At 38.8% G+C, this 14,681-nt stretch overlaps 1 protein-coding gene across 3 annotated transcripts in view; it reads right to left on the reverse strand.

Annotated features, from left to right (window-relative positions):
- Positions 1–3,385: 3,385 nt before the first annotated feature.
- Positions 3,386–14,681, reverse strand: part of SLC26A4 (solute carrier family 26 member 4) — a 67,314-nt gene continuing 56,018 nt past the window's right edge. For all 3 annotated transcript variants that reach the window (XM_066272198.1, XM_066272196.1, XM_066272197.1), the window contains 4 exons: positions 12,258–12,312; positions 11,054–11,196; positions 7,819–7,902; positions 3,386–5,520 (listed from right to left, as the gene is read on the reverse strand). In XM_066272198.1, the coding sequence (XP_066128295.1) occupies positions 5,497–5,520; positions 7,819–7,902; positions 11,054–11,196; positions 12,258–12,312 (306 nt within the window). In that variant the 3' untranslated portion in view covers positions 3,386–5,496. The remainder of the gene's footprint in view (positions 5,521–7,818; positions 7,903–11,053; positions 11,197–12,257; positions 12,313–14,681) is intronic.

Consider the following 14,681-nt stretch of genomic DNA (forward strand, 5'->3'; position numbering starts at 1 on the left):
TTTCCTAATGCCTTTGGTAGATTTTTCACTTTTTTATATGTCTCTTTTCCCCCCCTTTAACCTCCTTTCCTTCCCTCATTGTTTTTATTTTTCTCTCTCTACTTGTTATTATATGGCTTCTTTATGAAACTAAAGTTTATGTGATTGAAGTTAATGTGGCTTTTGTTACATTATTCTACTTTTTGCATGATGGATACTTTCTAAACTCCTATCTCATCTTATCACATAGGTCTAAGTCCCAGAGAGAGCAACCCTCAAATATTTCTGGAAGTTCCAAAGAGTGCCTCACATGTACTCATGAGCAAGTCTATTCTATCCAGGACTGTTCTCCACGCATTCTTGCTGGTCACCATCGTTAAGACATGAGGTATTCAGAGCTGCAGATGTGCCTGGAGCCAGTACAGAATGTCTTCCTTTACCTTTGGAGTTATATTTTTATGGTGGGTGCCAAGAACATTGCATGTGGCCATCCTTTTATAGAGGCCTCAGTAAAGCAGCTTCTTTGGGTTGTATATTTGCAGCTTCTTTTCTTCATAGGACCCAAGGATGAGTTTATGGATCTGGCTCTAGAACATAGCCCAGAGTAACACAGCCCTATATCACCCCCAATTACCATTGTTCACCAACAACTAAGCTCTGATACTGGGTCAACTCTTTAAGCCTGATCCTTCTTGCTTTAGAATAAATTCTCTCTCTCCCTGGAGGCCTGCAATCATTAAACAAAATTCTCTTTAGCCTTGCCCTTCAGTGGCAGTATCTGGACATATCTCAAACCCAATGAGACACATGACCTCAACCCAGGAGTTTACCATGTACATTTGTGAAGCATATGAGTTGAAATTTGTATGAGAGAAGAAAGGGAGGATCAGGAAGCATCAACTCCCGTATGTGCCTTGACTGGGAAGCCCAGGGTTTCAAACGGGGACTTCAGCATTCCAGATTGACGTTTTATCCACTGAGCCACCACAGGTCAGGCAAAATTTGTATTTCTATCTAACTTAAAACAAACAAACAAATACAAAACTCAAGTTGCTTTTGCATTTTGTATCATCTAATAAAACATAGCAATGGTTAATTTATGTGACTTTCAATATACATTATTTCTTTTTAAAATTTTTTTCATTGGTTGGAGAGGGGGGAGGGTGTGGAGAGGGGGGAAGAGAGAGAGAGAGAGAGAGAGAGAGAGAGAGAGAGAGAGAGAGAAGCATTAATTCATTGTTCTACTTAGTTGTTCTATTTAGTTGTGCACCCTTCAGTTGCTTCTTATATGGGCCCTGACCAGGGATCAAACTCACAACCTCTGGTGTATCAGGTCAACACTTTATCCACTGAAGCACCCAGTCAGGGCCTATTATTTTATTTCATGTAAAGCATAATTTAATTTTTTGAGGGTCATTGTCCCTCATGAAAATTTTTGCTAATTCTAGGAAATATATTCATAGTATTTGTTAATAATAGATAGGCTATTCTAAAATATAGATAGAAATAAAGATGGCTAGGCATAAATAAATATAATAGGAAAGGAACAAACTGGAAAAATTACACTTCCAAATATATAGAGCTACTAAAAATCTGTGGTAATCAAGACAGTTAAAGTATTAGTACAAGGCCAGAAAAATAAGCCAATGAAACAGAGTAGAGAGTTCAGAAACAGACATGAACATTTACATTCAGGTGATTTATGATAAAGGTTATACTACATTGAAGAAAGAGAAAGGGTGACATTTTTATTGAAAGGTATTGGGCCAGGGGGATATCTCTTTTTGAAAAAAATGATAAGTATCTTCACCCCTTGCCTCACATCATGTACAAAAATTGGCTCCAGATATATCATATAATTAAATGGGAGAGGTAAAACAAACATTTTAAACAAAACATAGGGAAGCATAACCTGTAGTGACAACAGTGGATAAAGGTCGACCTGGAACGCTGAGGTCGCCAGTTCAAAACCCTGGGCTTGCCTGGTCTTGGCACATATGGGAGTTGATGCTTCCTGATCCTCCCTCCATTCTCTCTCTCACTCCTCTCTCTATCTTTATTTATCTATCTCTCCTCTCTAAAATGAATAAAAACCTTTTAAAAAGCCCCAAAACATAGGGAAAATATCTTCATTATCTTAAGGAAGCAAAGCTCTTTTAAACTAGATACCAAAAAAAAAAAAAATAATTAAATGGCAAACCATTAAGGCCATTAAGGGGAAAATGATAAATTGTACTACATTAAAATTAAGAACTTCTGTTCATCAAAAGAAATGATTAAAAGAGTGAAAAGTAAATCCATAGAGTAAAATATCTACAATACATAGTTTCAACAAAGGATTTCTACCCTTACTATACAAACTCTCACAGGGAATTTAGAAAAGGGCAGATGACCAAAAATAAAATAGATAAACGAGTTGGGCAGATGATTCATAAAAAAAGGAGTTAAATGATAATAAACATCTGAGAAGGTGTTCAAATTGTTTAGTTCATCAGTGACATGCAAATTAAATCACAATGTAATACTACTACACACCTACCTACAAGAAAAGCTCAAATGAAAAAGACGTGCAGACCCAATATCTATAAAAATATGCAGCAACTAGAACTCTAATTCACATCCAAAAGAAGTATAAATTGATATGATCGCTTTTGATAAAAGTCTGCTGCCAACACTAAATGTCTATTGTGTTATCTACTGAAGCACAACATATGTGTTTGACTCAGCAACTCCACTTTCCAGAACTGGGTGCATGTATTCACAACAAAAATGAAAAAGAATGTTCATAACAGCACTATTCATGAAAGCCAGAACCTGGAAAAAACACAAATGTCACAAAAAATAGTGTGAATAAATAAATGGTGATAAATTCAGACAATGGAATACTATACAACAGTGAAAATTAACAAATGATTATGTGCAATAACGTGTGAATCTCACAATTGTGATGTTGAGTTTAAAGAAACAGAAAAAAGGGGGGGAATAATCTTGTTTGATTTCATTTATATGAAGTTCAAAAAACAAGTGTTAGAAGTCAGGACAGTAATTACCCCTTGGGACAATTTCTGGGAGGGAGCATGAGAGGGCTTCTGGGTGCTGGTCATATTCTGTTTATTGGTCTGGGTGCTGTTTACATGGTGTGCTGTTTGGTGAAAGTTCCTCAGGCAGTGCACTATAGCTTGTATCCTTGTGATATGTCTGTTACACCAGCATGACATGCTTGTTTAAAATAAGGAAAATTATTGCATAAAAAGCTGGAAATATTTGAGTAAGAATTAAGATTTAACTGAGTTATTTGTGAGTAACATTGTTCATTGCACTGTGTTTTTATAAAAAGAAATTACACACACACAGAAGATGGTTGCTCAGAAAGGACACATAAGAGTAGTTTAAAAGGTATCTTTACATTTAATAAAAAACATGTGCAATTATTTCCAAATGTATGATTTGATATTTTTACTTATTTAAATTCATATACAATACTAGAATCTAATATAGTTTAAAAACATAACAAAAGACAATTGCAATTTCAAGTAAAATTTCCTTTGGCAATACAAAATTAAAATATGCTCATTATTCAAAAAATGCCTAGAAGAGACAGTATTCCTAGAGTGTGCTTGGTAAACTAGTCAAATAGACTGGGTTTATCTAGTCACAGATGGAGCCAGGATTTCACAAAACTCTAGCCTTATTATATATAAAGGGGAACTTTGGTATTCCATTTAACTAACAAAAAAAATAAGCAGTGCATATTTCCTCTATTCAACAGAGGTATTCATCCATTTTCTGCAAGGCTTTATTATTTTTACTCTTTAGAGATAAGATTTGTTGCCATTAGAAGTAAGTACTACTATGAAAATGAGATAACATTATAATCCTGGTTATACTATATTCAACATGGGGAGAAATCTATTCTAAGGCAATTAAAGGTAGAATAACGCATGAGCAGGAAAGAATGGGATATTATCACAATCTATTACAACCCACTCAAATTCCAGTGTGCAAAATGGAGCGGGTGGTGATGGTGATTCTTTTAGTTAACCAATTTGGTATGATCACTGATAATATTCCTTCAGAAGTAGAGACCTTGTTTCTTACTATATTTAAGAAGAAACAGAGATAAGACATGTGGCTTTCGGATAGCCAAACACATTTAGGGATTTCACTCATCTGTGCTAACTGTGCAAGACATTGTCTCATTTGGGGACTTGAGTATTTATTTTTCTCTAGAAATAAAATACAAGTTAATCTACTCATGAAATATATGAAAATAATCCACAGGACCACAGCCTATATATCACATGTAATACCTAGAAGATCTTTGGCCATCAGAAAAGATTAAGTAAAACTAAGAAGTATAAAATAATATATTCTGGCTCAAAATATAGATTTTAAAAAAACCTATACATTTTTAATGTGTATATTTCAAAACAATTTTTTGTTCTGCTATTGAAGTCATGTAGAATGTTTTGTCTTTAAACACTAATTTTAAACATAGATTTATATCCAGGTTGTTTATTTTTCAGACTTTTTTGTTTTGACCAGTGGTTGGAATTTAGTTAAAGGCCACTTACTTTACATACTGCTAAATTTTAGAGAAAAACATAAACTTGTTTTGATCACTACAGTCTTATAAACATACCAAAATTGTTTTCTGTTCAAAATAGCACAATTTTTGTATTAGATTTTAAATAGATCATACAACTATGTACCTGCACACAATGATTATTGTTTGAAACTAAATTAAAATTGCATTTTTAAGCTAGAGATAGTCTTTCATGTATTTTATTTGATCTTAATTGTGATCCATGATTATGATATAAAAAAGGTTTTTATAAACCACAATAATTTTTTTGCTTCACCTCTCTAAATCAGTGTTTTTAAAATATGTCAACCCAGTTCTGTAGCTTTGAAGTGAACCATTTCTTTGATTCTGAATTCTGGTTACATATAGGGCCAATATAACATTCATTACCAGGTAATAAGAAGACCGGCATTTAAAAAACTCTTTTGATGTATTTACCACAAGTGATTTTGAGGCTTTTGTTGGTAAATACATTAACAGCTATGTCATCATTTATTCCGTCAAGGGGTCAAGCTGGTCAGAAGTGAGTTTTGTTATGATAATCATTCCTGACCCAACTGGCCACAGAGGCTGTGGAGTCACACCTACCCTGGCGGAACAGAGGCACCCAGAACCCATGTGAACATTGTTACATATGTCCTGGAGCGGCAGAACATCCTAGACCTTGTAAATCGCCAGGACAGTTCTCTTCACCATTTTGCACATTTTAGAAGTAAGCTATTTTATAAATAAAGCTTAGAAACAATCTTAAGTGACTTTCAATGGCTAACCTATTTTTTAAAAATCCAAGATTTTAAAAAAATTTAATGAAAAAAGAATGAGTGTTTCAAGTCCAAAGAAATAATCAATGCAGAAAATGCTTGCATAGAATGATACTGGTGGTTAAATTTGGCCCTGAGGTCCTTGCTTTTAGGGACCTCCTGAGCCCACTTTCAAGAAGCAAGTCTACGCATAGCCTGTGGAGACAAAGCGGAAAGAAAAGTGTCAATACAACTGAATTCTCCTTAGGTCTTTTTTACAAATGTGTTTTGATAATGTTGGTTGCTTACATTTATCCTCTTAGGTGTGTATCATCATAATAAAAATAAATAAAAATAGGGTAAAAACTTAATTTTGTAACTCATCATACTTTAATTAGTTATGTTTAAAAGCAATAATTACTGTTTATTTTTAACATTTTACATATTTATTTTACAGAAAGAGGAGGGAAAGAGCTAGAAGTATCAACTCATAGTTCACTTTAGTTGTTCATTGCTTTAAAGTAATAATTACTAAATATTGAGCACTTACTATGCATCTTTTAATTTTTACAACTCTCTGAAACAGTAGTTTCTATTTACATGAAGATAGGGTAAATAATTTGCCCTGGGCTACACAGCCAGTAAGTAGCAGAATCAAGGTTGCGCTAAAACTCATCTGGTTCTAAAGCCTATGTCCTTAGAACCACTCTGCTATACCGTTACACTAACTACAGGAAGCCTACCTGAATGATTTTTTATGTGGCAATCAAAAATACTTCTATATAGCCCTTGTGGCTATATAAGTAAGGTTGCTCAGTGGATAGAGTATTGTGCTGGCATGCCAAGGTTGTGGGTTCAATCAATGGTCAAGGTGCATATGAGAAGTGACCAATGAGTGCATGGATAAATGGAACTCAGTTCAGCATTAAGTTGATGTTTCTCTCTTTCTATCTCTCTATTTCTCTCTCTCTCCCTTCTTCCCTTTTTTTCTCTCAGATCAATGGAAATTTTTTTTAAATACTTTTATATAATGTGGTGATTTCTAAAGTTTCAATTTTGATAAATGGATTTGTACAAGGCCTTCAGTATTCACCCTAGCAGGGTGTTTCTTCAACAGAAGTCTTCTCTGCCTGTCATTCTCACTGCCTGGTTTTAATATAGGGTTTGAATATTATGTTTTTCAACATTTTTATCAGACCAGAAACAGGGCAAAGAAGGCATGCTTCTCAGATCTGCATATGACACCAGTGATGGTGCATAATTAATATGCTGGATGATAGACTTAGAACTCAAAAGGATGTCAATAAATGGGAACAAACAAAATGTAATCTACCGGAAATGTGCAGTACTGCACAAAGGTTCAAAACCAGGTACATAAATATAAATGGGGAGCCCAACTGAATGACAATTTCTGTGAAAATGCCCAAGTCTTTAGTTGAGCACTGCTCAACAGAAGCAAAGATTTTGATCTAGCTATTATGAAAATAAACATATTTTTAAAGTCATAGTAATAGAAATATCTTAATGAGATAAGTCATGGTTGCTTAATTGCCATGCTGGGCCAACCCTGTCTACAGTTTTGCGTCACTTTCCTTGCCAGAGAAGCACTGACAAATTTTCTGTCTCTAAGGAATGGTAAAGGGAGCTGGAGGAGTCCCACCTGGAGTGGAGTCTAAGAGAAGCTCTCAAATATTTAAGGGCTGGTCAGTGGGAGGGTTTGTATTGCTAGAGAAGGCAGATTTCAGTCACCAGTTATTAGAGAAAGGCCAAATCTAATTTTGCAAGCACAGCTAACGCCTGGAGATTTCCAAACATGTAACAAAATCTCTGGAAAAACTACTAGTTGTTAATATCTGGAAATAGTCATCCAAAAACTTAGTGAACATCCTTAGACATGGTGTAGGAGGGATCTCTGTGGGACTACTTGATTTCTAATACATCTTTCAACTTTAAAATTCTCTGATCTTCTTTTGTTAGTCCCATTTCACTCATTGGTAGAGCTATAAAGTTTACTTGGATAACTTCAAGCTCCAGTCAAGTTTCCTAGGAATTGACTGATGCTCCCAAGAGCAACAGAAATACACAGAATCAGTCTTTTCTAAGCCATTATTAGTCAGATGAAGAAAGGTCATGAGGTCATGAGGTTTCTGTCCCTCATATACTATTTCTTAAGTTTATGAAATCCCTAGATTAGAAATTCCTTCTCCCTCTAATTGCCCTTCCTCTGGTTCTTAGGTCTCTGGAAGAGAAAGTATGCAGAGCTTGAGGTATAAAATCAGGACCAGTGAGTGTGCTGACTGCTTCCAGCTTCTGATCATACTATATACCTGGGAGGAAGGTTCCAAGTTCTTACTGTCTTCCCATTTTCTCCTTTCTATTAGGCCATACTTTTGGTATTTTTTAAAGTATTTTTTCTCTGAATAGTTTGTATCAGATATACTCACCATATGTATTATTCTATTTATTCAATATTTAATCCAAATTATTTTCTTTGAAAGAAAATAGTGTTCATACCTCATCCTCAACATTAAGTTCTTCTTCAGTCAGTTCTGCTTCCATTAATTCAAGAGGATCTTTATGGTCTTGGATGAGGGAGATCTTGACAAAGAGAACACAGACAATATTTATTGAAAATATAACATCAACCCACCTGATACTCCACTGAAAATGACTTGAAGAGCTGCTGGTGCTTCTCATTTATAATAATCTACTTCAAAATCCTTTTCAGCTCTCTTGTCCGTTTGTATTTCTCACTTAGAATTTTCCCTGTACCATTTCTTCACATTCGAGTGGGAACTGGCATGGTTCTCCACTGTTAACCTTCTCCTCAGCTCTCTCCCCCAGCCTCTGAAGTGCATGCCTGCTCAGGATGCGCCCCACCCTGCCTGAAAGATTCAGCAGTCAGTAACATCTTTATCTCAAGGGCTAAACTAAAAGCACTTAGTACAGCATTGAGCATACACTAAATAGGCTCGTGATGATGACTGTCAACAGTCCCAAGTTTGCTTGACCAGGCTGTGGTGCAATGGATAGAGCATCAGACTAGGACACAGAGGATCCAGGTTCAAAACCTTGAGGTTACCAGCTTGAACACGGGTCATCAGGCTTGAGCACAGGCTCAACAGTTTGAGTGTGGGGTCATACACATGACCCCATGGTCGCTAACTTGAGCCCAAGGTTGCTGGCTTAAGCAAGGGGTCACTTGCTCTGCTGTAGCTCTCCCCCAGCCCCCATCAAGGCACATATGAGAAATCAATCAATGAACAACTAAGGAGCCACAATGAAGAATTGATGCTTCTCATCTCTGTCCTTTCCAGTCTGTCCTTGTCTGTCCGTCTCTCTGTCTTTCCTTTTCTGTCATACACACACAAACAGTCCTCAGTTAAACTGGATTGATATTAACTTGACGGGAGATAGAAACCGATCTCTATGGACCACGTTGGTTGTTCAGGAAACCGCTTTTGAGTGGCAATCAATAACAGAGGACACCAGTAACAGTTTGGGCTTTGTCTTATGCATAAAGAATATGCCCAAGCAACTCCAAATGTATATCAAAATAAGTGACATTTCAAAGAGCTTTTTAGCTATTTTTATTTTTATTATTATTACTATTATTATTATTATTTTGTATTTTTCCAAAGTGAGAAGCAGGGGGAGTCAGACAGACAGACTCCCACATATGCTGGACTGGGATCCACCTGGCATTCCCACTGGGGGGCGATGCTCTGCCCATCTGGGGCATTGCTCAGGTGAAATTGGAGCCATTCTAGCACCTGAGGCAGAGGCCATGGAGCCGTCCTCAGCGCTCGGGCCAACTTTGTTCCAATGGAGCCTTGGCTGCAGGAGGGGAAGAAAGAGACAGAGAGGAAGAAGAGGGGGAAGGATGGAGAAGCAGATTGGTGCTTCTCCTGTGTGCCCTGGCCAGGAATCGAATCCAGGACTTCCACACACTGGGCTGACGTTCTACCATTATGCCAACTGGCCAGGGTCTTAGCTACTTTTTAATCACACAAATAAATGATCCAATTCTGTGTGTTAGTGTGGAAATGAATTGGAGACTCTGCTCCTTGTGTAGATGGTCAGACACAATGGGGAAGTTAGAGAATAGGAATAACTACAAATTGGGACTTTCCTGAGATAGGTCTTGTGATGGTCATATGAAGGGTTGGGGAAAGAATCGTATCACTGCACTCACAATACCGTATCCATAATACATACAAGGCACACTTCATGAAGATTTACCATCGTTACTATACATCTAACAGGTGCAAGGCTTTGTGCTGGATACTACACAGAAGGATAAGGCTCCTGACCTGAGAGGCCACCACTAGTGCTCAATCCTCTATCCCATGTACCAGTAAGTACATAATACAAGCACTTAGTTATACTAAGTCTGACATTTGTTCAGGGTCAAAAAATCCATCCCAGCCAGTCATGATGCCTTCCTGATTACAACAATGCTGAGTCTAACACTGGGCAGGGCACTGCTGGTTAGTGGTTCCTGTGATACTCATGGAATCTGAGACCTTGGATCAAAACACATGTTTTCATGTTGAGAAAGAACTTGATACTTTGGTTCTATTTTATTTTTAATGAAGGGTCTTGATTTAGATACTTTATATGATTCTGCTTTGCTATTACCTATGGATTAGAGAGAATTTTAAGTTACATAGAAAAAGGTTTATGAGTTTTCAGATGAGCATTTTGCATGTTGGTTTTATTGTTGTTGTTATTGTTAGATTTGTGGTTTTACTGCTTTACTTTTTTTCTGTTTTGTATGTCAGACCCAGATGTTGGTGTTTGGGACTAGTATTCTTTCCAGCAGCATTAGTGAGCAGTCTGTCCACTAGCAGGAGCTTAGAAGAATAATGTGCTATTGTTTTCTAAATTAGTTTTACTTCAGACATTAACTTCCAGTTTATAATCAGAATCTATCTAAATTTTAGGGAGGAGAAATTTCCATTTAAAATAGAGTAGACTGTGTTGCTGAAGTAATTATTATAGTTATTTGTATAGGTATTGTTTTCATTTCCCAAATTCACTGTGACAGGTCCAGGAGAGAAGCGATTCTTGAATCAGGCCCAATTGTTGGCCCATCCCACAGCAGACCACATGCGCTCAGCCCCCCAGGTATATGAGAGAGCTGACACAGTAAGGAGTCCCATAAGAAACCAGCCCACACCAGACCACATGCGCTCAGCTCCCCAGGTATACGAGAGAGCTGACACAGTAAGGACTCCCATAAGAAATCACAGTCTGTTTTGTGAGGAACAGTTAACTCTGGGCTAATTCGTGGCTTTTAATTTTTTTTCTTTTTCAAAGATCTCATATAACCTAATGGGTCTTATTTCAAGACATTTATAATCAAGAGTTTCTAGACTGCTGAGAATTTAAACTGCATTTTTACACAAATCCCATAAGATCCGAGACACGGTGCCTAGATTCTAAAAAGGCACTACAGGTAACGCCTACTTTTATTAGTAAACCTGCACATTACAGAACTAATATGGACCGGGTACTTCCAGGTGCTTTCCTATTATCAGTCATACTTAGTCTTCATATTGGCCCAGCAGAGTAAATGTTTTTACTCCCATTTTACTGATGAGAAAACAGAGGCTCTGAGAAGTTAACCAGGTGGCTTAACGTCCCACTAGGCTGGGATTTAAATCAATATTTGTGGAATTTTTGCCATTTATAGAAATCATGATAGTTCAGAAAAGATACGTATGTAGAAAGGTTAAGTGTTTACCGTTTCTAAAATGGAATCTTGAATTTCCCGGGATTTAACCTGGGTCTGTACGTGAAGGACAGCGTCATGGACAGTCAGAAAGAATATGTCCTTTCTGTTATCATTAAAGAACCCGCACCTCTCCAGTTTTTCTATTACATGATCTTCAAAAGAAAGAAATGCTTAGTTAGGCTCTAGGAAAATATATTGTTCTAACATCAAGTAATACTAAGTTTGGGGAGTACTCTTTTCCATTCTTTTTTCTCATTTCCAAAATGTGACCACGTTCTACACCGAGTTTCTCTTCGTGTATCACACAGCATGGTTACAGCCTAACTGGTTGTAGTAGGTGACCTTGGTTCCTGACAGGTGTCCCCTCGTCCAGCTGCTGAGGTTCTGGAGGCTAATGGGTCACAGCTGCAGCCTTCTCTGGAGAAAGTCCATGGGCCGATGTGAACTGTCTCCCCTGAGAATGCCTGACAGGTTGCATCCCCACCCTTGGGCGGCCTGCAGCCACCATGGCTGATATGGGGAAAAGGCCGGCTCCTGGCCACCAGGAGAACTAACCTCTGGTACTGTTCCTGCTGGACACCCCTGAATGCGGCCAAGGAGGACCTGTGCAACCAAATCTCTGTCCAGCTTCTTCCCCTGCCCTATGCTGCTCCCCTCAATCCATGACTTTTCTCAAGTGGACCATCTCTGTAAACCACTTATGCAGAATCCCTACCTCAGCCTCTGTTTCTAAAGAATTCAGCCTAAGTGCCAGTATTTTCCTCCACACACACTGGTGCACAGACTCAGGGCAGGGCCAGGGACCCTCTCGTTTCAGAGGTCCCAGTCCTCTCCAGTCCGCGCTTCCTATGACACCGCTTCCCTGCTGGTCTAGCACTGCCGGCAGGATTCTGTTTCTCTGTATCACCAGCGCGATGGCACAAGCTGGAGTGATATTGCCCTAGGTTCAGAAGGCCCTCAGTGGGATGGATTAATGTGTAGAGTTTCTCTTCGTGGCGATGTTTGTGGTTGCACAACATTGTACATGTACTTAATGCCACTGAATTAAATGCCACTTAAATGTGACTAAAAGAGCACATTTTGCTATACATCTTTTTATCACAATAAAAAATAATCTTTCGAAGGCCTTTGGTCATGATGTATCCACATTCCAGGATAGGAGAAAGGGCTTAGGGAAAATCTTAGAGATAGATACATACGTATATGCATTTACCTTGAAATGATGCAAAGTACACATTTACATCAATTCTTTGGAATTCTTTGACAACCTAAAATTTTAAAAAGGAGAATTTGAGTAACTTCACATCCCAGAATTCAGTAGCATTTAGTTACTTGCTCAGGAGAAGCTTCAGTACTTCCAGGTTAACAACACTTTGAGGGAAGTTCCTTCTTGGAAAAGCACAGAGGTTGCAACCAGCGGTGACGATGTGATTAGGGATGAGAGCACCACTTCTCAAGAAACGGCAGCAAGTGCTCAATAGCACAGTGCTCACTAGCACGGAGGTGCTTAATAAATATTTGTGGAAGGGAGAAAACAAGGGTGCACAGGAGGCTTCCTGACACAGCCCCTGCAGGTCAGAAATATGAGTTCATATCTTTGACTGGAAGATAGGTTGGTGTAGATATGTGGCCACCAGATTCTAAATGCAAAAACTGACCTAAGCACCAAGGGCTCTGCATTTTGTCTGCATCAATCTTGGTATCCCAGATTGCAATTTTAGACGATAGTTATGCAAAATGTTAGAATTGGGAGAAACCCGGTAAGGGGTACAAAGGATCTCTCTGTATAATTTCTTACAACTTCATGGGAATCTGCAATTTTCTCAAAATAAAAAGTTTAATTTATCTTTGGCTAGTGGCTCAGTGGCCAGGGAGTTGGCTCAGTGTATGGATGTCTCAGGTTTGATCTCCAATCAGGGCACACAAGAGAAGCAACCATCTGCTTCTCTCCCCTTCCCTCTTCCCCATCTCTCCCTCTTCCCTTCCCTCAGCCAGTGGCTCAATTGACTCAAGTGTTGGCCCCAGCACTGAGGATAGCTCAGTTGGTCAAAACATCAGCCTCACGTACTAAAAATAGCTCAGTTCATTCAAGCATCGGCCCCAGACAGGTTGCCAGGTGAATCCTGGTTGGTGGCACATAACGGGAGTCTGTCTCATTATCTCCCCTTCTCTAACTTAAAGAAAAAAAGTTTAATTGAAAAAAATCAAGATGTAAGACCTATGAGCAATAATAAAATAGAATCTGACATTTCTGAGGAGATCAAGACCTCCATATAAGTATAAACTTTGGATTTTTTTAATAATTGCCATTATAACATTTGAAAGCAATTATTTGTTAGATGTGGGAAATATTCTGGCATTAAATATGTCAAGACTCTTCCCAAAAGTAATTCATTAAACTCTTTGGTCAACACAATCTATAAGGCAGCTGAGCCAGTGCCTAGAGTGAAGTACACATTAAAGAACAAAACTATGCTCTCAAATGAGCTGATAACCAGGTCTACTAAGACACCTGGAAGAAAACCTGTCTGCATTTTCTCACATTTTTGTTCAATACAATCACTTTTCTCCCTTACTTGTCCAACACTTGCACCCTGGAATGATTTCCTACCCTTGCAGAGGTAGCCAAGAAGCTCAGCAAAGCTAAACCTTGGCTGAGGGTCAGTTCCACATTATTATATCTGATTGTTGGTGTCTCTAACCTGCTTCACACCTACCTGAAGCCTCATCTAAACTTAACACTCCTAACCAAGATGAGACTGCAGTTAGTCTGCTTTGGAGCACTTAGTAGAGTTATTATTTAATTTTTTTTTTATTTATTCATTATAGAGAGGAGAGAGAGAGAGAGAGAGAAAGAGAGAGAGAAAGGAGGAGGAGAGGAGCAGGAAGCATCAACTCCCATACGTGCCCTGACCAGGCAAGCCCAGGGTTTTGAACCGGCAACCTCAGCGTTTCCAGGTTGACGCTTTATCCATTGTGCCACCACAGGTCAGGCAGTAGAGTTATTATTTAAAAGATTACTTAGGCCCTGGCCGGTTGGCTCAGTGGTAGAGCGTTGGCCTGGCGTGCAGATGTCCCGGGTTTGATTCCCGGCCAGGGCACACAGGAGAAGCGCCCATCTGCTTCTCCACCCCTCCCCCTCTCCTTCCTCTCTGTCTCTCTCTTCCCCTCCCGCAGCCGAGGCTCCATTGGAGCAAAGATGGCCCAGGCGCTGGGGATGGCTCCTCGGCCTCTGCCCCAGGCGCTGGAGTGGCTCTGGTTGCAACAGAGCAACGCCCTGGAGGGGCAGAGCCTCGCCCCCTGGTGGGCGTGCCGGGTGGATCCCGGTCGGGCACATGCGGGAGTCTGTCTGACTGTCTCTCCCCGTTTCCAGCTTCAGAAAAATACAAAAAATAAAAATAAATTAAAAAATAAATAAAATTAAAAAATAAAATAAAAGATTACTTAATGTTTGCCTTGCCCTCTAGACTGCTTAGTCCCATGAAGATAGGGACTATGACCACTTCTTCATCTGTCTCTTCTGCATGGCTTAGTGCTTGGCACATATTAGGTACTTCATATCTATTTGTTGAAAGAATAAACTCAAACTTGCATAACTGGTGCCTAAATATCATGAGTGTTCCTGTCCCACGTGCTC

Source organism: Saccopteryx bilineata, chromosome 4, assembly GCF_036850765.1.
Source record: "Saccopteryx bilineata isolate mSacBil1 chromosome 4, mSacBil1_pri_phased_curated, whole genome shotgun sequence".
NCBI classification, from domain to species: domain Eukaryota; kingdom Metazoa; phylum Chordata; class Mammalia; order Chiroptera; family Emballonuridae; genus Saccopteryx; species Saccopteryx bilineata.